We start from the raw sequence: 23,422 nt of genomic DNA, 5'->3' as shown, positions 1-23,422 counted from the left end.
ACGCTCACACACACACACACTCACGCGCGCACACACACACGCTCACACACACACACACACACGCGCACACACACACACACGCTCACACACACAACACACACACGCTCACACACACACACACACACACACACACACACGCGCGCGCACACACGCGCACACACACGCGCACACACACACACGCGCACTCACACAAACCAGAACAGGGAGAGTTTTACTCACGGCACTGGACTCAGAGCCGAACACCCAGAGCAGGTCGTCAAGGTCATGTTCCTCCACCGTCTCATCCAAGGACACTCCCAGCTGCAGGGGGAGGGGGGCGGTATGTTAGCACAAATAAAGACAAGTCATCTCATAAAAACATAGACTGAACCAACATTGTGTACAACAGTTCAACATTGGTAACTTGATCCTCACCATGCCATCGTCGTACACCCTGAGGTTGATTTCCTTCTGCGCCGCCCGCTCGAGCACGTCCCCCGGTCCCGTCCCGCACGCGACCTTCAGCGTGTCGAAGTAAAGGTCGTGCTGCAGGTGGTGCCCCGCCCGCTTCAGACCTACAGAAAAGAACACCAGGAGGAGACCTTTAAAACATCTTCAGGACGGGGAGCGCCTTTGGGAGACCCGTTTGTGGATCTCCGATATATACAGCATGCACTCGGAGACGTCTCAAGAAGTTAGGAGACCCTTGAAGATGTCTTAGAAATGTGGAGCACCAGTCTTGTGGATAACAAATACTTTTTATACAAGTATTACACACTTCTGTTCCCAGGATTTTTTTGGGACAGTCTCAGATATCACCTTGTTCCCCTCACCTTCAGCTAGCAGCAATGTCCCATGATGCACCCTGGTGGCGATGTGTTTGAGGCCCTCGGGTCCGTGGTAAACAGCGTACATGGCAGCCATGTTGGCCAGCAATGCCTGATGGGAAATATAGAGAGCACATCAACTTTGGGCACACAAATCTTAGATGCAGCAGAAAACATTCTAGTCACATGACCCAGCCTCACCAATCAGCTGCAATGCTGTCACATGACCTGCCCTGACCGATGAGAGGCAGCACGTCACCGGAACGTACTGCACCTGCGCGAAAAGTATAGACATGCTAAACCTTGCTAAACCCCCGGTTTACTAAAGGGCCGCATTTAAGAAAGTACGTGCGTATATAAGGGTAAAATCCCGTGTACGTTTTGCATGAAACCATGTCTCTAACATATACTGTGCAACAAGCGGGATTTCAATGCAACGTTGACCAAACCAAGCCCCAAACCACCAGGGTTCGCGCAGGCGCAGTACGTTCCGGTGACGTGCTATGAGAGGCTTACCTGAGCAGTCACATGACCAGCCCTGACCAATGAGAGGCTTACCCGAGCAGTCACATGACCAGCCCTGACCAATGAGAGGCTTACCTGAGCAGTCACATGACCAGCCCTGACCAATGAGAGCCTTACCCGAGCAGTCACATGACCAGCCCTGACCAATGAGAGCCTTACCCGAGCAGTCACATGACCAGCCCTGACCAATGAGAGGCTTACCTGAGCAGTCACATGACCAGCCCTGACCAATGAGAGGCTTACCCGAGCAGTCACATGACCAGCCCTGACCAATGAGAGGCTTACCTGAGCAGTCACATGACCAGCCCTGACCAATGAGAGGCTTACCTGAGCGGTGCAGATGTTGCTGGTGGCCTTGTCCCTGCGGATGTGCTGCTCTCGAGCAGTCACATGACCAGCCCTGACCAATGAGAGCCTTACCCGAGCAGTCACATGACCAGCCCTGACCAATGAGAGGCTTACCTGAGCGGTGCAGATGTTGCTGGTGGCCTTGTCCCTGCGGATGTGCTGTCACATGACCAGCCCTGACCAATGAGAGGCTTACCCAAGCAGTCACATGACCAGCCCTGACCAATGAGAGGCTTACCTGAGCGGTGCAGATGTTGCTGGTGGCCTTGTCCCTGCGGATGTGCTGTCACATGACCAGCCCTGACCAATGAGAGCCTTACCCAAGCAGTCACATGACCAGCCCTGACCAATGAGAGCCTTACCCAAGCAGTCACATGACCAGCCCTGACCAATGAGAGGCTTACCTGAGCGGTGCAGATGTTGCTGGTGGCCTTGTCCCTGCGGATGTGCTGCTCTCGAGTCTGCAGCGCCAGACGGTACGAGTCCCTCCCCGCTGAGTCCCTGGGGGAACAGCAATGAACATAAGTGAAATTCTAACAATAGTGACGTAACACAAGAAATAGTCATAAAACAACTCTTGAGTATGGTCCAAACATCCCTCCCAGTTCCTCCTTGTCCCTTTGACCACTAACACTTAATCTCTAACCTCTAACCTATGACCCATCTGCTAACCCCAACCATCGTGCCAGCATCAGTCTCTTCAGTTCCATCTAACCTCTAACCCCTGACCCACCTGCTGACCCTGACTATCCTGCCCAGCATCAGTCTATTTTCTCAACTCTTCAGCTCATCCTAACCCCTCACCTCTAACCCCTGACCCACCTGCTGACCCCGACCATCCTACCCGGCATGAGTCTCTTCAGCTCGTCCCTGACAGCGAAGAAGGCGGCGTGCGGCCCCCCGTAGCCCAGCGGCACGCCGAACCGCTGGCTGCTGCCCAGCGCGATGTCCGCCTCCAGCTCGGCGGGCGGCTTCATCAGTGTGAGAGCTAGGAGGTCAGTCACAAACACCACCAGTGTCTGGGGGCAAAGGTCAGGGGTTAGATAACTGTACATGACAGCAGGTCCGTTGCGAACACCACCAGCGTCTGGGGGCAAAGGTCAGGGGTTAGATAACTGTACATGACAGCAGGTCCGTCGCGAACACCACCAGCGTCTGGGGGCAAAGGTCAGGGGTTAGATTACTGTACATGACAGCAGGTCAGTCGCGAACACCACCAGCGTCTGTACTTTAGATTTATGACTTGTGAATGAAAGGTGAAAAAAAAAAAAAACCCACCAGCGTCTGGGGGCAAAGGTCAGGGGTTGTGCGTCTGCGATAACTCTGTTATAGTGTGTGATAACTCACCCCATTATCGTGTGCGTCTGCGATAACTCTGTTATAGTGTGTGATAACTCATCCCATTATCGTGTCCGTCTGTGATAACTCTGTTATAGAGTGTGATAACTCACCCCATTATCGTGTGCGTCTGTGATAACTGTTATCGTGTGTGGTAACTCACCCCATTATCATGTGCGTCTGTGATAACTGTTATAGAGTGTGATAACTCACCCCGTTATCGTGTGCGTCTGTGATAACTCTGTTATAGAGTGTGATAACTCACCCCGTTATCGTGTGCATCTGTGCTAACTCTGTTATGTGCGTCTGTGATAACTCTGTTATAGCGTGTGATAACTCACCCCATTATCGTGTGCGTTTGTGATAACTGTTATAGAGTGTGATAACTCACCCCGTTATCATGTGCATTTGTGTGTGATAACTCACCCCGTTATCGTGTGCGTCTGTGATAACTGTTATCGTGTGTAATAACTCACCCCATTATCATGTGCGTCTGTGATAACTGTTATAGAGTGTGATAACTCACCACCTTATCATGTGCGTCTGTGATAACTCTGTTATAGAGTGTGATAACTCACCCCATTATCGTGTGCATCTGTGCTAACTCTGTTATAGGGTGTGATAACTCACCCCGTTATCGTGTGCGTCTGTGATAACTCTGTTATAGCGTGTGATAACTCACCCCATTATCGTGTGCGTCTGTGATAACTCTGTTACAGTGTGTGATAACTCACCCCGTTATCGTGTGCGTCTGTAATAACAATGTTATAGAGTGTGATAACTCACCCCGTTATCGTGTGCATCTGTGCTAACTCTGTTATAGAGTGTGATAACTCACCCCGTTATCGTGTGCAGCTGTGCTAACTCTGTTATAGAGTGTGATAACTCACCCCGTTATCGTGTGCGTCTGTGATAACTCTGTTATCGTGTGTGATAACTCACCCCGTTATCGTGTGCATCTGTGCTAACTCTGTTATAGAGTGTGATAACTCACCCCGTTATCGTGTGCGTCTGTGATAACTCTGTTATCGTGTGTGATAACTCACCCCGTTATCGTGTGCATCTGTGATAACTCTGTTATCGTGTGTGATAACTCACCCCGTTATCGTGTGCGTCTGTGATAACTCTGTTATCGTGTGTGATAACTCACCCCATTATCGTGTGCATCTGTGATAACTGTTATCGTGTGCGTCTGTGATAACAATGTTATAGAGTGTGATAACTCACCCCGTTATCGTGTGCGTCTGTGATAACTGTTATAATGTGTGATAACTCACCCCGTTATCGTGTGCGTCTGTGATAACTCTGTTATAGTGTGTGATAACTCACCCCGTTATCGTGAGCGTCTGTGATTACTCTGTTATAGAGTGTGATAACTCACCTGTTATCGTGTGCGTCTGTGATAACTCTGTTATAGTGTGTGATAACTCACCCCGTTATCGTGTGCGTCTGTGATAACTGTTATAGTGTGTAATAACTCACCTTGTTATCGTGTGCATCTGTGATAACTCTGTTATAGAGTGTGATAACTCACCCCATTATCATGTGCGTCTGTGATAACTGTTATAGAGTGTGATAACTCACCCTGTTATCGTGTGGGTCTGTGATAACTCTGTTATCGTGTGTGATAACTCACCCCGTTATCGTGTGCATCTGTGATAACTCTGTTATAGAGTGTGATAACTCACCCCGTTATCGTGTGGGTCTGTGATAACTCTGTTATCGTGTGATAACTCACCCCGTTATCGTGTGCGTCTGTGATAACCCTCTGCAGCAGGTCCATGTTATAAACCTGCCCCTCCATATTTGGGTACTGCAGAATCATGCCGCTAAAGTTCCTGTCGCTGAAGTCCATGTTCACGATGTCACTGACAGTGATGTCGATGCCGATGGCTCTACAGAAGGGGGGAGAGACTTACATTAGTCCACAAAACTTCATTACACTACACTAGGATATAAGGATGAGCAAAACATCGGCTTGCATAAAATGATAAAGCATTATGTGTCATTGTATTACTGCATGGGTTGTATTACTGTTTTTACCATGTACATGTAGAAGTGTGTGACTGTGTAACAATTCCAATGGCCCTACATAAGGGGGAAAGAAACTTATGATAGGGTCACAAATCTTCATTACAATGATGACATAAGAGCCTAAACAAAAACTTTGCTTGCTTTGCTTTGCATATTACTGTGTTACTGGTCCACACAGATGTGCGTCTGTGCAATATGCCATAACAAAGCCACATTACATTATCAGCCACCGAAAAAGAAGTGCACTGGCTAAAATGCCTTAAGCCTTATTTGCTTTTTGAGAAAATTAGACTGTGTACATGCATGCGGAACTGTGTGTGTTTGTGTTATGTATGTAACACCTACTCTGCTCTAGTCTGGATCAGCCCTATAGTCTGTGATGTGACTTACTCTGCTCTAGTCTGGATGAGCCCTATAGTCTGTGCTGTGACTTACTCTGCTCTAGTCTGGATGAGCCCTATAATCTGCGATGTGACTTACTCTGCTCTAGTCTGGATCAGCCCTATAGTCTGTGATGTGACTTACTCTGCTCTAGTCTGGATGAGCCCTATAGTCTGTGCTGTGACTTACTCTGCTCTAGTCTGTGATGTGCCCTATAGTCTGCGATGTGACTTACTCTGCTCTAGTCTGGATCAGCCCCATAATCTGTGATGTGACTTACTCTGCTCTAGTCTGGATCAGCCCTCTAGTCTGTGATGTGACTTACTCTGCTCTAGTCTGTGATGTGACTTACTCTGCTCTAGTCTGGATGTGCCCTATAGTCTGCGATGTGACTTACTCTGCTCTAGTCTGGATCAGCCCTATAGTCTGTGATGTGACTTACTCTGCTCTAGTCTGGATCAGCCCTATAGTCTGTGATGTGACTTACTCTGCTCTAGTCTGGATCAGCCCTATAGTCTGTGCTGTGACTTACTCTGCTCTAGTCTGGATCAGCCCTATAGTCTGTGATGTGACTTACTCTGCTCTAGTCTGGATGAGCCCTATAGTCTGTGATGTGACTTACTCTGCTCTAGTCTGGATCAGCCCTATAGTCTGTGATGTGACTTACTCTGCTCTAGTCTGTGATGTGACTTACTCTGCTCTAGTCTGGATCAGCCCTATAGTCTGTGATGTGACTTACTCTGCTCTAGTCTGGATGAGCCCTCTAGTCTGTGATGTGACTTACTCTGCTCTAGTCTGTGATGTGACTTACTCTGCTCTAGTCTGGATCAGCCCTCTAGTCTGTGATGTGACTTACTCTGCTCTAGTCTGGATCAGCCCTATAGTCTGTGATGTGACTTACTCTGCTCTAGTCTGGATCAGCCCTATAGTCTGTGATGTGACTTACTCTGCTCTAGTCTGGATGAGCCCTATAGTCTGTGATGTGACTTACTCTGCTCTAGTCTGGATCAGCCCTATAGTCTGTGCTGTGACTTACTCTGCTCTAGTCTGTGATCAGCCCTATAGTCTGTGATGTGACTTACTCTGCTCTAGTCTGGATGAGCCCTATAGCCTGTGATGTGACTTACTCTGCTCTAGTCTGTGATGTGACTTACTCTGCTCTAGTCTGGATGAGCCCTCTAGTCTGTGATGTGACTTACTCTGCTCTAGTCTGGATGAGCCCTATAGTCTGTGATGTGACTTACTCTGCTCTAGTCTGGATGAGCCCTATAGCCTGTGATGTGACTTACTCTGCTCTAGTCTGTGATGTGACTTACTCTGCTCTAGTCTGGATGAGCCCTCTAGTCTGTGATGTGACTTACTCTGCTCTAGTCTGGATGAGCCCTATAGTCTGTGATGTGACTTACTCTGCTCTAGTCTGGATCAGCCCTATAGCCTGTGATGTGACTTACTCTGCTCTAGTCTGGATCAGCCCTATAGTCTGTGATGTGACTTACTCTGCTCTAGTCTGGATCAGCCCTATAGTCTGTGGATGACAGTAGCTGTCCACATAGAATCTCCTCCTCTTGTTCTGCCTGTAACACAGCGCCATGGCTTCTGCCGCCGCCGTGGCCTCGTCCAGAAGGGAAGCGTTTGCGATGTCCATGGCCGTGAGGTCCGTTACTAACGTCTGATAGTTCAGCAAGCTTTCCAACCGGCCCTGCGCCACCTCGGGCTGGTACGGTGTGTACTGTGTCGTCCTGTGGGCACAAAACCACAAAGTCAGGGGTTTGAATCTCAATACTGTGTCGTCCTGTGGGCACAGAAACAAAAGTTAGGGGTTTGATTCCCAACACTGTGTCGTCCTGTGGGGACAAAACCACAAAGTTAGGGGTTGGATCCTCAACACTGCGTTGTCCTGTGGGCACAAAACCACAAAGTTAGGGGTTTAATTCCCAATATTGTGTCATCCTGTGGGCACAAAACCATAACGTTTGGGGTTTGATTCCCAATACTGTGTCATCCTTTTGGCACAAAACCATAATGTTTGGGGTTCGAATCACAACACTGTCATTCTGTTGGCACAAAACCATAAAGTTTGGGGTTTGATTCCCAATACTGTGTCATCCTTTTTAACAAAAAAAACACAGAGATTCCCAATACTGCATTGTCTTCTTGACCAAAACAAAAAGGAAATAGGAGTAAAGTGCCTTTCCCAAGGGCACAACATTGCAGCCTGATAGGCATCAAAAATCTGCAAAACAAGTCATAGTCCTCTCCTTGGTGCTGAATGTTTGGTCACTTTCCATTAGACTTTTTCCTGTCAATCAATCAATCAATGTTGATGCGTGGCGGCTACAGACAGTTCAGACAGTTCTCGCCACGTTGTTTTACACTGGGCGTAGACTGAAATGGACTCAATCCTGCGATCTGAAGTGACTTTCTGACTATAATCTGTCCCGACCATCCTATTTTATGTAGTTCTAGCGATATTCCTCATGCTGAACTACAGAAATGGGGATAAGTGTTATCTTACCATGATAAATCTCTTGAACAGCTGCAAAGGAGAGTTGGAAGGATGATGGCAGAGACAATCCAACATTTAAGCCAGTTTTCCACTTTTCAGCAAGTTTTTGTCAAAAATAAAAATTTAAGAGACAGTTTTGCCATAAGAGTAGAACTGATGTCCGTTTCTGTCTGAAATCCCTGCAATGTAACATAATCTGCATCAGCCATGACTGCAGCTGTGGGCTGTAACACTAACAGGATTGTATATAAAGCTTGTAGCGTGTCGTTTGTCTGGCGCCGCTCTGAGCGCAGCTTCTACACAATAACAGCCGGAACAGGTCAGGCTGGGCAACGTCAGTAACTTGGTACCTCTAGTCTGTGTCACAAAATCTCTCCTTGCCAGGGGCTGACTGGCCCCTCCCAGAGGGACCTCGACAGAGGAGGAGCATCAATTATGACAAGACGTAATCAGTTCCAAATCATTAATTTACACTCCAAGACTGTTTTTATTTTTTTTTTAGTATTCAGCATCACATCTTTTTTAAATCTAAGAAACAAAAAATAAAATTAGTATGACCTTTATTGTGCACCAGAGATATGTAACAGTTTGACTATACTTTAAATTTTCTTCGTAGTCACAGAACGAGTCCACTCCAGGAAAACCCTGTAATGTTCTGAAGGGGGCACAAATCTCACTTGACAACAGTCAGGAGATAAGAAGCCATATCAATGATATATTCCCCATACAGGAGCGCACTTAGCCCGATGCCATCTCCCCTGGCTGTGCTGTTCTCAGCCGTGCGCCCAGGAAAGCCTGCTGTATATCAGGGTTAGGCCCAACTTTCCTTTCTCTGGGGCAGGCATTTTACTGGAAGTGGCTTACCGCAGAACAGATAAGCCTGGGCACTTTTTAGTTACTGTCAGTAGACTGATAGCTGCAGGCTCGCTGCTCAAAAAGTCTTTCACAAGGGGTTACTTTTCCACGGCAAGTTCTGCTGTTTAACTTTTCAACTGTAACAATGAGTCTATAAAAGAACAGTCATTATAAGCAGCAAAATTGGGATGAGGATAGTTCTAAAACAACAACATTCAACAAAGGTTTTTGAAGATTTTCCTGAGGATAGTGTTGGCCGTTGGATGTGACGGTTCTATAGTAACAAAAACAACAACAACAACAACAAACAAACAGCTGCTCTCACCATCCGGGGTTTTCGAAGATATTCCTGAGCATGGTGTTGGGTGTGACGGTTCCGTAGTAACAATAACAACAACAACAATAACAACAAAGCTGCTCTCACCATCCAGGGTTTTCGAAGATGTTCCTGAGAATAGTGTTGGGAGTGACGGTGCCGTAGTAACAATAACAACAACAACAATAACAACAACAAAGCTGCTCTCACCATCCGGGGTTTTCGAAGATATTCCTGAGCATGGTGTTGGGTGTGACGGTCCCATAGTAACAATAACAACAATAACAAAAACAACAATAACAACAACAAAGCTGCTCTCACCATCCAGGGTTCTCGAAGATGTTCCTGAGTATGGTGGTGGGTGTGACGGTCCCGTAGTAACAACAACAACAACAATAACAACAATAATGTTGCTCTCACCATCCAGGGTTTTCGAAGATGTTCCTGAGTATGGTGGTGGGTGTGACGGTCCCATAGTAACAACAACAACAACAACAACAACAACAAAGCTGCTCTCACCACAACAACAACAACAACAACAATAACAACAATAACAACAAAGCTGCTCTCACCATCCGGGGTTCTCGAAGATGTTCCTGAGTATGGTGTTGGGAGTGACTGTTCCGTAGTAACAATAACAACAACAACAATAACAACAAAGCTGCTCTCACCATCCAGGGTTTTCGAAGATGTTCCTGAGAATAGTGTTGGGAGTGACGGTGCCGTAGTAACAATAACAACAACTACAACAACAACAATAACAACAACAAAGCTGCTCTCACCATCCAGGGTTTTCGAAGATGTTCCTGAGGATGGTGGTTGGTGTGACGGTCCCGTAGTAACAATAACAACAATAACAACAACAACAACAACAATAACAACAACAAAGTTGCTCTCACCATCCAGGGTTCTCGAAGATGTTCCTGAGTATGGTGTTGGGTGTGACGGTCCCATAGTAACAACAACAACAACAACAACAACAACAACAACAACAACAACAACAATAACAACAAAGCTGCTCTCACCATCCGGGGTTCTCGAAGATGTTCCTGAGTATGGTGGTGGGAGTGACAGTCCCGTTGTAACAACAACAACAACAATAACAATAATAATGTTGCTCTCACCACCCAGGGTTCTCGAAGATATTCCTGAGTATGGTGGTGGGTGTGACGGTCCCGTAGTACCCCATCCCGATGTAAGATCTCCAGACCTTGTTTTTCCCCGCGATGTGCCGCAGTCTGTCCAACACTTCACTCTCCGCTGGGGGGGAGAGAGAGGCAGTACGTCATGCTGTAAATCCATTTATTTTCACAGGGACTTGATTTTGCAGACAGCGGAAAAAGAGGGCTTTAGGATAGCAATTGAAACATATCTATAGTACAATTTAGTCATACATTAGACCTGCATAATCCTTGTCTCATGAATTTGTGGAGAGGTCACACAAAAAACGGCAAAAATAACACCATGAACATTTCTAGTCAGTTCTTACAGTGTTGACAACAAATGATTACCTGATCATTAAAATATGTCGTAAATGATTAAAAATACAGGTCAGTTACACAACAGTATTGTGCAAATACAACCTTCACACACAGAACAGTATGGCATAAATTACACAGGAAATAATAAAATTTCAAACACTTTGTCTTGTATATTTTGTCTTATCTTGTAGGTCCGGCTGCCAGCCAGCCAAGCCTGGGGAAGTAACCCAGAGGCTGTACTAAACAGGCTGGGCTGGGAGCTGGGTATAATTAGGCTGTGGCAAGTTTGGGATGTTCCCTGCTGTTATCTGCACCACCACATGGACTCTCATGGTCACAAGCAGAAAACGGAACAACCAAAACAACGTAACTATATTTAGGGTTTTATTTCTTAACACAGCCAAATGTCTATATGTGTGTGAACACACGTATGCACGCACAGTGAGATTTACATGTACATTTCTAATAAAGCACACATCAATCTTTAAACACACATCACCACTGACAGAGTTGATCCCATTTTGTCTTTTCTCTCTGTTATAGGATTATCCCGGATATCCACAGCGAGCCGGTCTCATCCAGAGCTTAGCTGTAACATTTCAATCACCCTGACTGATGTCAGTCGTTGGCTTCCAAATAACTGATAATCAATATTGATGAGTTTTGCAGCGCAGTTCTTCTCCTTACTGAGATGAAGTTACTGAAAGCCTAGGAAGATTCTGCTACTTCACACAGGCATAGGGTGACCCAGAAGTCATAATTTCTTCATAATTCATAAGGAAACTCTGCAGCAAAAACTGGTGTGGATTCTCGATTATAAGTCAGAAATAGAACTGTGAATAATTAATGAGGTAAGGAATGACACGCGATCCCCCATAATTCAGCACTAACGGCCTGTCCAGGCTGGTTACCGTGCCGATACAGCGCTGACCGCCGGGCTACGTGGCAAACGTGCAGCGCTCCGGCCTTAACACTATCAACTTCTCATGGATTATATAAATAATACTTGTCACAAGCTGACATGGATATGTTAACATCATTGTTCTGGCTTGGAATTTGCAAACTTGGCTGGAGATACAGTAACACCTGAATGATTTTTATGCAGTTTAGTGTAAATACGATTTAAGCTGCACAAGTGTTTATGATGTCTACCCACATTGAATGCCATTATATACATCAAAACTGCACTGGTCTGCATACCTTCATATTAAAATAATCAATTGAAAATGTTTTTTCAATAACAAAGGCTTGTCTGCAAAACAAGGCACCTGAATTTTTACATGTCAAATCGGTCCCGACTGTTTGGTAGAAACACAGCACTCTCCCCAGGTGGCTAATGAGATGTGCGAAATACAACTTGGGCACCACAAAGAGAAGTTAAAAATAAGCAGCTTTCCCAGTTAGACATCAGTTTGGTTTGCCGCCAAGTTGAAGCCCTTCATGGCATGACCTTTAGACTTATTAAAGGTCACACACCACAGGAGACTGACACATGAGCTGTCAGCCTGAAACCCGAGCTGCCAGCCTGAAACTTGAGCTGTTAAACCCAAACCTGAGACACTTCGCCTTCAAATTGTTATGGTTTAAGGACAGTCGAGGTCACTATCATCTACTCAGATAGGAAACCAACCTATGATCGAGATTATCATGTTCAATCCTGAAACAAAGCAAAACATCCGTTCCTTAAAGGATGTCTCCTAACCAGCAACCTTGGCAGGATTCCAAGACAGGAGATAATCTTGTCTCATGTTCACACCTGGATGTCTTATTCTAACATCTGGCACAACTCCGAACCTGCAAATGTAATCCACTTTTATTATGGGCATACAAGCTGAAAAAGCATCAATTATTACAACATACACATTTCCAGCTGTTGTCATAAAACAGAGAGCGAAAGAAAATGTGGAGTCTCCTTTCATGTTCTATAAAACATCCTTGTACAGCTTCAAACACAACGTCCCTGCATTCTCTGCCAGTAGCAGCACTAGCACAACCAGGTTCAAAATGCAGGGACTTGAACCCCTAACCCCTGGTCTCAACCCACAACAAGCCCTAAAAGGTGACCCCGTTCTAACATCACTCCACTGTTGCCTGTTCTTATGCTCAATAAAGACTGGCCTTGGCATATATCTAAGCCAATTAGCTACAATTACATGAGCCCAATCTAACCCTCCAAATGGGGACAAGATGCTGACACGAATGACCTTGAACAAAGACCACAAGGTCAACACTCCACTTCCTGCAGTGATGTGTTCTGTATGTTCTACAAGTGTACTTTGCTGTGACAACAACAAAATGTGATGGTTGTTCTTCTGCACTATAGATGGAGTTGTTTCTGTTGCCAAGATGGTTGCAGTGCCATGTGTGTGTGTGTGTGTGTGTCCATCTGTGAACAGCATAAGAAGAAAAGCTGTGGATGGATCCTAATGATATTTGGTAGCTATAGGTGGAAAGATGGAAGGATGCCTATAGATAGGTGGGGGCAGGAAAATTAGGTTTAAGTTTGATAATCAAATCAACTTAATGGGCTCCCTAGTGGCTTTCTTAAGTACTGCAGTGGAACTTCTGATTCTTATATAGTTCAAACAGTTTAATTCCCTGAAATTTAACCCATTATTATTAAACAGGAAAGGATTCGATGGCAAATGTTTCCTTGAATGTTTTAAATCATCGTCATAAATGTCATCTCTATGCTTTCCACACACAATATCCATGCGTCATCTGTACACACATGTACAGGGCATGTTACCTCTGCTTTTGATAACAAGGGACCTTTGTTTTGTTTTGCCTATTGAACTCAACATTTCCTACAGACCCACATTAGCAGTCGAGGATGTCGCTGTAATCATACAAAATTGTTCCCAAATTGCCCCTAACTCCTGCTAAGCCTCAGCCTATAACTACCCTACAATTGGCAGCGTGTATGACGGCACTACGTCAAAACCCAACAATTGGGTACACGCAACCCTGCGCTGTATGACGGCACTACGTCAAAACCCAGCCTCCATCCAAACCATTGTCCTAACCACCACTTATAACCTGGTCCCATATGAAAGCAGTACATCAAAAACCAAACTTTAGCACCAACCGCTGCCAAGACTTAGTCCTCCAGAAGAAATAAGCACTACATCAAAACCCAAACCTCCATCCAAACCATTGTCCTAACCACCACTTATAACTGGAAGCAGTACATCAAAACCCAACCTCCATCCAAACCATTGTCCTAACCACCACTTATAACTGGAAGCAGTATGTCAAAACCCCCGTGAACCTGCGCACCGACCGCTGCTTTAGATGACACATTGCCATGACTTAGTCCTCCAACAAGTTGGTCTCTGCTGTTCCAGCACTGATTACGTTGCCCAATTTTCCCTGCCCAATTCCCCGCAATAACGTCTTCAGGGACCCTAAAAACGCTCCATCAAAATCTCATTTTCCCCTTGCCTATTGATTTCTAATCCGCGGCTGTGAAAACTGAACAGCGGCTCATCTACGGGATTTATAACCCGAGCGCCGCGATTATTCCTCAGGTACGAATCAGCCCGCAATATCCTCAACACCAGCTCAGGGGGTCAGAGGTCACCGGCTGTCATGCATACAGACCTGAACAGCTGACAGTTATTACACTGTGGTTGGGGTGTAGTAATATCACTTTGGGATCAGAAGGTCAGGGTTCAAATCCTGGTCTTGTGTCGGCAATATTTTTTTTCTGTTCCTTGCAAATATGATTCACATGTTAATTTATGAGTTGTGGATGTGCTTTTTTTGCAATCTCAAACTTTGGAGTCAAGATGTTTTGTGTACTAAAGAGTTGCAGTCCGTGCATTCTACTTCTATATGCATTGGCTAGCTCTGCATTTGAGCAGATCGGTAACGTTTGACCCCCAAGTGTTACACTACAGAAACCCCAGTTTAAAGGAAAAGTTGTAGCCTGGTTATTTACCAAACCCCAGCCCAATCTCAAAGTATCTACCCTGCACGATAGATACTTTGAGATCGGGCAGGGGTTTGGTAACCAGGCTAGAAAAGTTGGGGAATGTTTGGGGAAGCAAAAATCACCAGCCAAAGCTAGTCCAACCTCAAGTACAAATATATGTGTTGACATCAACACTGTCCTAAGTGTTTTTTTTCTGTTACACTATGTAACTTGTGTTGTGTCATAATTTTGTTTGACTTACAATTTGTGCAATGATGCTCCACTTGACTTACAATTCGTGCTATAAATTATAATGTTCTGCTTGACTTACAAACAATAGAGGCTGTTATGCTTTGTTGTCTGGTCTTTTCTGTCACGCCTCAAATATGAACAGAAGTACTCAGTGGAAATTTACCCAACATAATAGTTGCTCAAGCAACTGGACAATTTCAGAAGCAGTCGGACATTTCAGACAGAATCCACAACCTTCCGTCAGAGACACTGTACACTTCAGCAAGATTCTGTTGGATGCTACCTAAAGTGCTGACTGTTTCTAAAATCTACCCAGTTTCTTAAGTAACTGTTTTCTTACTATCTTATCACCTTGATGTCTAACCTTCATTAACGTAACACTACCAGTGGAAACCTTCTTGCTACACTATCCCACATAACAGCCAGGCTAGACTTGCTAGCCCTGTGTTCACCCTTGTAACGGATACTTCCCATCCTGTGGGGTCATGACAACAGCACCATAAACTGGTTCACATGACGCTGAGTTTGAAGAACTCAGTGGAAATTTACCCAACATAATAGTTGCTCAAGCAACTGGTTAATTTCAGAAGCAGTCGGACATTTCAGACAGAATCCATGACCTTTCGTCAGAGACACTGTACACTTCAGCAAGATTCTGTATACATGTTGTTGGATGCTACCTGAAGTGCTGACTGTTTCTAAAATCTACCCAGTTGCTTGAGTAACTGTTATTTTGCGTATCTTATCACCTGGATGTCTAACCTTCATTAATGTAACACTACCAGTGGAAACCTTCTTGCTACACTATCCCACATAACAGCCAGGTCTAGACTTGCTAGCCCTGTACTCTCACCTCTCAAATAAACGTACCGGTACGTTTATTTTTTTCCGCCTCAAAATCCACCCGGTACGTCCTTATTTTAGACGGTACGTTTATTTTTTTCTTCAAATTTGGGCTTTCTTTACTAACCAGGGACCCCAAAAATATTGAAAGTTTGGTATTTTCTGCCCATATTTCCGCGGTATTTTTGCTTAAAATTCACTATTTTTCGGACAAGGCAGCGCGGATTTCCCTGCCGCTAGCGCTATGACCCAAACATAACTAGGGATGCGTACCGGTACGCAGGACCGGTTCTGGACTTGCAAAAACGTTTTGGTTCAGGTCCAAAAATACCGGAACACAAGTGATTCGGTACTGGACTCGTAAAAAATATATCCTTTTCGTTTTAGACCATCTTTAACCTTTCAAAAAGCTTGAAATTTGCGCTGAACAAAGACGAAACATCGAGGTCACATGCTAGTAGACACACAGTCACTTACTTCCGTAAATTCTCTATCAAAACACAGAAATTAACCACCAACCAAACAAATTAAAAAGTTACCAATACTTTTCCACTATTTTTCACCCGTAGTCAACTTGTTTTAATGTTCCAGCAACGAAAAAATCCTTCCAAAACAAAGCACAGCGTTCAATCGGCTCGAAAACATCCGCCATGTTGGATTCATCAACTCACGCCGAATCTCGCGGTAATGCGCGAGAGAATCATATATTTTCTGTAGTACCGTTACTTCTCGATAGGGGGCAGTGTCTATGACCTCCTTGGTTTCTGCAACATTAAAAATAGCACAAGTGGTGAATAAGGTATTCTAAGTTGGAATGTTTCTTCAAAATGTTATTTTGTAACAATGATTATAAAATTAACTTCTTTTTTTATTTCTTCAATTTTTTATTTTCATTCATTTTTTTACTTTTATTTTAATCTTTGTTGATGGTGTGACACTCAGATAAAGAAAATATGTGCAATAACATAGGAATTATTCTGTTCATTACCTCCATGAAATGTCATGGAATGGAGGTTATATTTTCTGTTATGTGTCTCTGTCTGTGTAGATGATTACTCAAGAACGGCTGGATGGATTGGTTTCATACTTGTTGTGTTGGTGGGGTGTGATGAAAGCTCGAATCAATGAGATTTTGGGAGCCGTATCTGTCGTTATAAGCGATGTAATAATATCAGAAATCACCCCTATATTTGAGATATATTGGTACAGGCATCGTGCTTTATGTGTTTGTTAATGGGCTTAGCTCCAAGCAGATGGTGAGGTGACAGCTGTTAGCAGACGGGGTTGGCGCCAAGTATTCTTCTAACAGTTGGTGTAGGGCTGTCAGAGGAAAGTGTGCATCTCGTTTTTGTACCGTGTGAACAGCTGATGTTATGACATATTGGTGGAAAATCAAATCACCATCTGACTAAAGTTGGCCACATCCCTTCTTCTTTCTGAGTTTCCCAACTTCCTCCCACCACACCGCTCTGAGGCACATAGTCGAACCTCAATAATGCTGACAACCTTAGACATTTCAAATGCCAAACATCAAGCTTAAGGAACACCACGCTACCATATGCCGTCGACCTCTTACACAATCATGTGTCACATTTTGATAATTACTAATCAGATGGACATCCTCTGTGTCATTAAATAAATACACCACTACTTTCCCATAACATTTATATTATATAACCATTACTCTCAAATACAACCGACTATAAACATACATACCATCCACAAAAAAGTAATAAATATTTCATGGAGGTATGAGGTCCCCGAACTCTAGTTATTTATACAATTAACTGATATGGTACTGAGGCATAAATAAATAAAAAGAGCCTACCATCTTCTCTTGGACTGAAGTAGCATGGGCACAGTTTACATGTCAATTTGGTATTTTTCCGGGGGGTACTTTTATTCCAGGGGGTACTTTTATTAGATTTTGAAGATTTGTCCGGGGGGTACTTTTATTCCAGGGGGTACTTCTATTTGAGAGGTGAGAGTATTCACCCTTGTAACGGATACTTCCCATCCTGCGGGGTCATGACAACAGCACCATAAACTGGTTCACATGACGCTGAGTTTGGAGTCCAGCCCAAAAGCAGTCCAAAGTGCCGCCCACTGACATCAATAATTCAGCTGCCTGGTGACCAGGAAAGTCAGCATGATGATGATCTAAGCGACATCACCAGAGGTTCCATACTTACAATACAAAACCTCATTGAACTTCTGCAGACCCATGCATTGTTGGAATCTGGAACCAGGCTCGATCAGATATGCATACATATGGCATAACTCTGTCCTCTTCAGAAACTTGACAATGACTTAAAAAATGGCCCACATGGACAACATAGACCATACTTTTTATTTCGTTATGTTGTTTTGTATTACCATAAAATTGTAAGAATATATATTTATGGATTTATCAGGACTATAACATATGTCTATGTTTCGGGTCTTTTTAGGACTCCCATGATGTAAACTGTTCCTTTGCTAAAATTATTTACTACTACATTTTGTGTATTACTAAGTAATTTCGTCAGACCCTTTCAGATAGTTCTTCCCTCATGACCTCAGTAAATAGCAGCAGGACAATCTGATCAAGAGTTCTTCATGAATGTAGCCAAACAAGTCAAAGGTTTTCTAACACAAAACCTGAACAGATAGATAAACACAGTAAAATTTTACAGTTTCAAGGTCAGATGTACCATTGTTGTTAGCGACCGGACTAACATAAAAAATTACTGCTGCAGGCCAAACACATCAATAATTCAGACTGTCCAGGAGAAATGTCAGTCAGGTTGTCCCTGAACCCACATAAACATCCCCAGACTGTGCAGGAGAAATGTCAGTCAGGTTGTCCCTGAACCCACATAAACATCCCCAGACATTCCTGACTTTATCATAGTCAACAAGAAGGGCATGTTTTGGTACAGTTTGCGGTTTTATTTCTTTATGGTTAAACAGCACATTACTAAAGAAACTATGACTGGAATGTTATGATACTCGTTACACAGTTAGTTTGCTTTGTCAAACACAAAAATCAATGTTTGGATATAATTTTGTGGCCCAAGTTTCAGAATCAGACAATTCACATAAACATATCTTGCCATTCACCATGGTTTTGGTACCAACCTTGGCTTATTAAGTTATTTGTCTGCTTGTGGTCAAACAGTGTATTACAAAACAAGCTACATGTGTGGCTGGAATGTTATGATATTTGGTATACAGTTTGCTTTGTCAAACTCAAAGATTAATGATTGGATTTAAATTTGTGCCCTTGAGTTTATCAGAATCAGGCAAACTATGTACACATAAACATAAATTGTTATTCAACGTGTTTTTGGTATTAATCTTGGCTATATTTGCCTGTGTATAACAAAACAAGCTATGTCTGCAATGTTATGATATTTGGTATACAGTTTGGTCTGGCCCTGTTGAACAAATAGTTGGATTTTGTGGCCCCAAATTCCTGAGCTAATAATGCCATTAACTTAAGGACAAATCATGGTGTAGTTCCAGATCAGTTCCCCATAGTTCTGCCTTGTGCAAAATTTGTGTTTTAATGTACATGTTATGTTTATGATATAAATAACAACAGATGATAGTGGGATTGTCAAGCTGTGGTTTAAGGTAGAAACTCGGGTAAGACTTTGTTTTTGTTCTACCACAATGTCCCTACAACTGAAATATAATTACCTCCTAACATACAAATTACCTTATCTTAAAACAGATCATCATTCTTTGGAAGAGCAAAACACATTCAATCTGGTGATTTTCTGTGAAGCATTTATTACAGGTTCAATACAGAAGGAACATTCCAATTTTGTTGTTGTCAAGTCCAGTAAAGGTGGACCAGAGTTTACAGTCCAAGGATGCAACAACAACAACAACAGCCTCAGGCTGGGCCCGAACTTTTAACCTCTGGCCTAAAAGTAGAAAATTGCATTAGAAAGGTCAGTTTATCTGCCTGTCATTTAAAGTCATATGACTCATAACCATAGCTGTTCAGGGCTGACATACTGGGTGCAATCTAGATTATACAAGTTAGACTGCATATGTAACATGCAGGTGTCATCGTACATCAGTATTTGCAGCCTTTGCTGTATTTTCTGCTTTAAGATTTGGCTGCTATAAAATTTTTGATTCAAGCCCTCAAGAGGTTTGTAGCTAGCTTTTGCTCACAAAAGGAACATTTTACTTCAGTCAACGCTGCACACAGAGATGTTTTGCAGTGCACCTGACTTTTCACCAGTGCACCCATTTCCCATAATGAAATTCGAGCACTGCTGTTTTAGCACGTAGCTTTCCTGTTGACGAAAGCTCCTTGGTTTTACTACTTTAGGTTTTGGGTAATTTTCAAACTTCCTATCAAAACTGTTACTTCATCCATGTTTACATGTCTTACATGTAACTTTGTACATGATCATACTGTCACATTCTGTAGTTAAGTTATGGAACAGTACAAACATGTTGATAAGTACCCTGAAGTCACATGCTGGCTTCTGGAGACTTTGGCTTTGTGTCGGGTGACACACCCCCTGGTCTCAGCCAATCACAGACCAGAAAGGGGCGACGCCCACAAACTTGTTTACCACATGGCGCCACTTGTTTACATTTAGCATTGTAGGTCACCAGCTGATTGGTGACCTGGATTTGGGCTATAGAAAATCACAAGAGACTAGGACAAACATCTAGCCATGCATAGGTAATAGGGCAGAAAGTTCTATTTAACCTTATCTGTACTAAGACCCATATCTACATGACACACAGCAGTGATTTCAACAGAAGTTAGCATGGCAAGGGTCAAAAGCTGTGTCTTTCTTTTGTCACTATGAGAGATTTTTAGCAAAGGGTTACTCTTAACTTATATCTGATATGTTGGCCAATATGTTATATATAAGATATTCCTTCCTATATTGGTTTTGTTTATGGGTTGAATTTTGATCATGCAATAATGCTGATACTCCTAACAGTTCACTTGGAGTCTAAGCAGTGGGAACTCAAGCTGGGTGTGCCCAGCATATAACAGGAATCCTTGGCAGCTGCTTCTAGTTTTGAGGATGAAAGTGGATCTGAGACTATCGGAAGGAAATATCACAGGGTGTGTCTTAGATCTTGAGCAGAGGCCAAGGCTAACTTCTTACATTTCTCACAACATCTTAAGAAATAAGCACACAGACTGTCTTAATGAGGTGGCTGGCCAAGCTGCACATCTCAGATTTCTTACAACAACTCGGAAAAAAACAGGATTGAAGTAATAACATGAAGTTCGAGTTAAAACATAAAACACAACCAATCTCCGACTTGAATGAATATGAACGGACTAGACCATGTACAATGTACAGTAACCTACAAACTTCACCCAGACCAAAGGTCGCTTCTCCACTCTCTCATTAAAATATAGAGACTCACTACATACAACCTGGCAATACACAAATTATAATGGTGTAGCATGCATAGTCCCTGTCTCGGGACCCAGAGGTTGGGACTGGGAGTTCAAATTCTGGCTCACCCGACATACACCAGGGCTCCAGACTAACTTTTTGACCTAGGAGCATGGCGCTCCTAACTCCTAAAACTTAGGAGCGCCAGCAAAAAGTTAGGAGCACCACTATGAAAGGTTGGGAGCACAAGCAAACGTCTGAAGCCATACAAAATATTACTCCAATAATCAATGTTTTTGTTTAGAGGTGGGTATGGCTTAAAGAATTAATTAGGGGTGTTATAAATTATATATAGTTACCCAGTAACCAAACAAGAAACAAGAGAATACATGAGATCACTTTCAAGTAATATAACACTGATTCCTTACAATATATGATTTTTATAATGTTTCATAAGTTAATACACACAATCAGGAAGGGTAAATTAACCTTACTGCTAAAGGTGAAACTTGACTGTTACATATACAACAACAACAAACTAAAGAAGTCTACAAGAAAATCTGCAAACCAACAGAGGAGAAAGTGTAGCCAGGACTGTCAGGTACATCTTGTATTTCTTTTGTATCTCTTCTACTTTGTTGTTAAGAACATAGCTGAAAATAGATGCACTGGAAAATTAGAGGTTTACTTGTAGCCTGTAACATCAGTGTTAACTTATATAAAAAAATCTGTGTACAAACAATTCATATTTCAGTTTGAAAAAAATGTAGCAGAAAAGATGTGTTCGAAGGGCAAATCAATCGAACTTTTCGCAACAAACAACATCTATTTATCAGTCTTTTGAAAATAAAGACTGCAACAAAAGTAATATCTGAAGGAACCGTGAAAAAATCGCGACCTCCGTTCAACATTTTCTACGACTTCAGTGCCGACACAGCCCCCCTCCCCAGTTTGTCATCGTCGCATTAGCTGTTAATTTTCCCGCATTCCACCGACAAACAAGCAAAAAAACCCTCCAAAAGAATCCTGTACATGTACTTATCACCAAGGACTTTAGGCATTCGATGAGTTTTCGTCAAAGTTACACGCTTTTGAAGCTTTCCTGCGTGATTTTTCCCGCGATCACAGCGGGGATATCAGATATTCCACCAATAATGGCACCCGGGCGAGCTACGTCACGCCGAAATGGCCAATGGGGTGTGACTCTCGCGATTCGCGAGATGTGAGTTACTGCGAGACTTGCGCGAGACTTGAGTTAGAATCAAAATGGCGGCTCGGTGAAGGCCGAAATCGGCGAATTTTTAACTTTGAGCGAAGTTTTCGGGGGAAAATAAGGGCGTTGCTCATTTTTTTTATTGGCGCGCCGTGCGACCATCGTTTAAAAAATAGGCGCATTATTAAAATTACGGGCGCATTGCGACCAAATCTAGTCCCAGTCACGAGCCCTGTACACGCTACTGGAAAGGTTTGCGGTCCTTAGGACAGGATGTCAAGGCGTAGTCCAATGTTCAATGTGTTTGTCAAAAAGAGCTAGGGCGAATTTCTCTGGTACAATGAACCTGTAAATACTGTACATAGCGTCTGTCTTCTCTGTCACGACTAGTGGAAGATTCTTTAGTGAGCTAAAATGTATCGAGATCACCTGCATGTCACAAGTTTATTATGTGCACAATACTGCATGAAACTGTTCACAGGATTACAATAAGTTTATTGTGTGCACTGCACGGTGGTAACTGCACAGTGGTAACTCCACTTCGGCAGTTAGGAGTAAATTGCCGTGACATGATGCATGTTCAGGTACAACTTGGACAAAAGAGAGTAGAAAATTCTACAGCCGCAATTTTCTTGCTTATACAATAAAGGCTTATTTATTAAGTTATTAGCAGGCGAGTCTATTGTCCCTGTGACAGGCAAAGCAGTGAAGCATAAGTCAAAGTCAAAGTCAATGCTTTGACAAGCAGTAATGTGGCATTGTTACAGCTTGAGTTCTGGCCCACGCACCATAGGGCCCCCTTCTCTACATGAGTGTTGGGTTCTTTCACTGCAGAAGTTTGACCCTTGAGCTAACATCTGAATCTTCCTCATACACAGGGCTGCTGGCAAAACGGTTTTAAATGTCACTGAACTGATTAGTTTTTACGACTTGAGTTGGGGTCATTGACCTAAGAGTGGTTGACCGACTAACCTGTCAAACTGTGCATATAACTGTGAACAATGTACAAATTACATCATCGTAGTATATAACTGTGAACAATGTACAAATTACATCATCGTAGTACATGTATATAACTGTGAACTGTGTACAAATTACATCATCGTAGTACATGTATATAACTGTGAACTGTGTACAAATTACATCATCATAGTACATGTATATAACTGTGAACTGTGTACAAATTACATCATCATAGTACATGTATATAACGTGTGAAACTGTGTACAAATTACA

General features: G+C 43.3%; 1 protein-coding gene across 1 annotated transcript in view; it reads right to left on the bottom strand.

Annotated features, from left to right (window-relative positions):
- The window catches only part of LOC118431675 (glycine dehydrogenase (decarboxylating), mitochondrial-like), a 40,662-nt gene that overhangs the window by 8,290 nt on the left and 8,950 nt on the right, over window positions 1-23,422 (bottom strand). The window contains exons 3-10 of the mRNA XM_035842920.1: window positions 10,234-10,369; window positions 6,929-7,171; window positions 4,756-4,912; window positions 2,502-2,698; window positions 2,084-2,180; window positions 813-918; window positions 415-554; window positions 220-300 (exon numbers count right to left, since the gene is read on the bottom strand). Of these exons, the coding sequence (XP_035698813.1) occupies window positions 220-300; window positions 415-554; window positions 813-918; window positions 2,084-2,180; window positions 2,502-2,698; window positions 4,756-4,912; window positions 6,929-7,171; window positions 10,234-10,369 (1,157 nt within the window). The remainder of the gene's footprint in view (window positions 1-219; window positions 301-414; window positions 555-812; window positions 919-2,083; window positions 2,181-2,501; window positions 2,699-4,755; window positions 4,913-6,928; window positions 7,172-10,233; window positions 10,370-23,422) is intronic.

This window comes from Branchiostoma floridae, chromosome 15 (genome assembly GCF_000003815.2).
Source record: "Branchiostoma floridae strain S238N-H82 chromosome 15, Bfl_VNyyK, whole genome shotgun sequence".
NCBI lineage: Eukaryota > Metazoa > Chordata > Leptocardii > Amphioxiformes > Branchiostomatidae > Branchiostoma > Branchiostoma floridae.
This window is presented reverse-complemented; position numbering and strand designations above follow the sequence as displayed.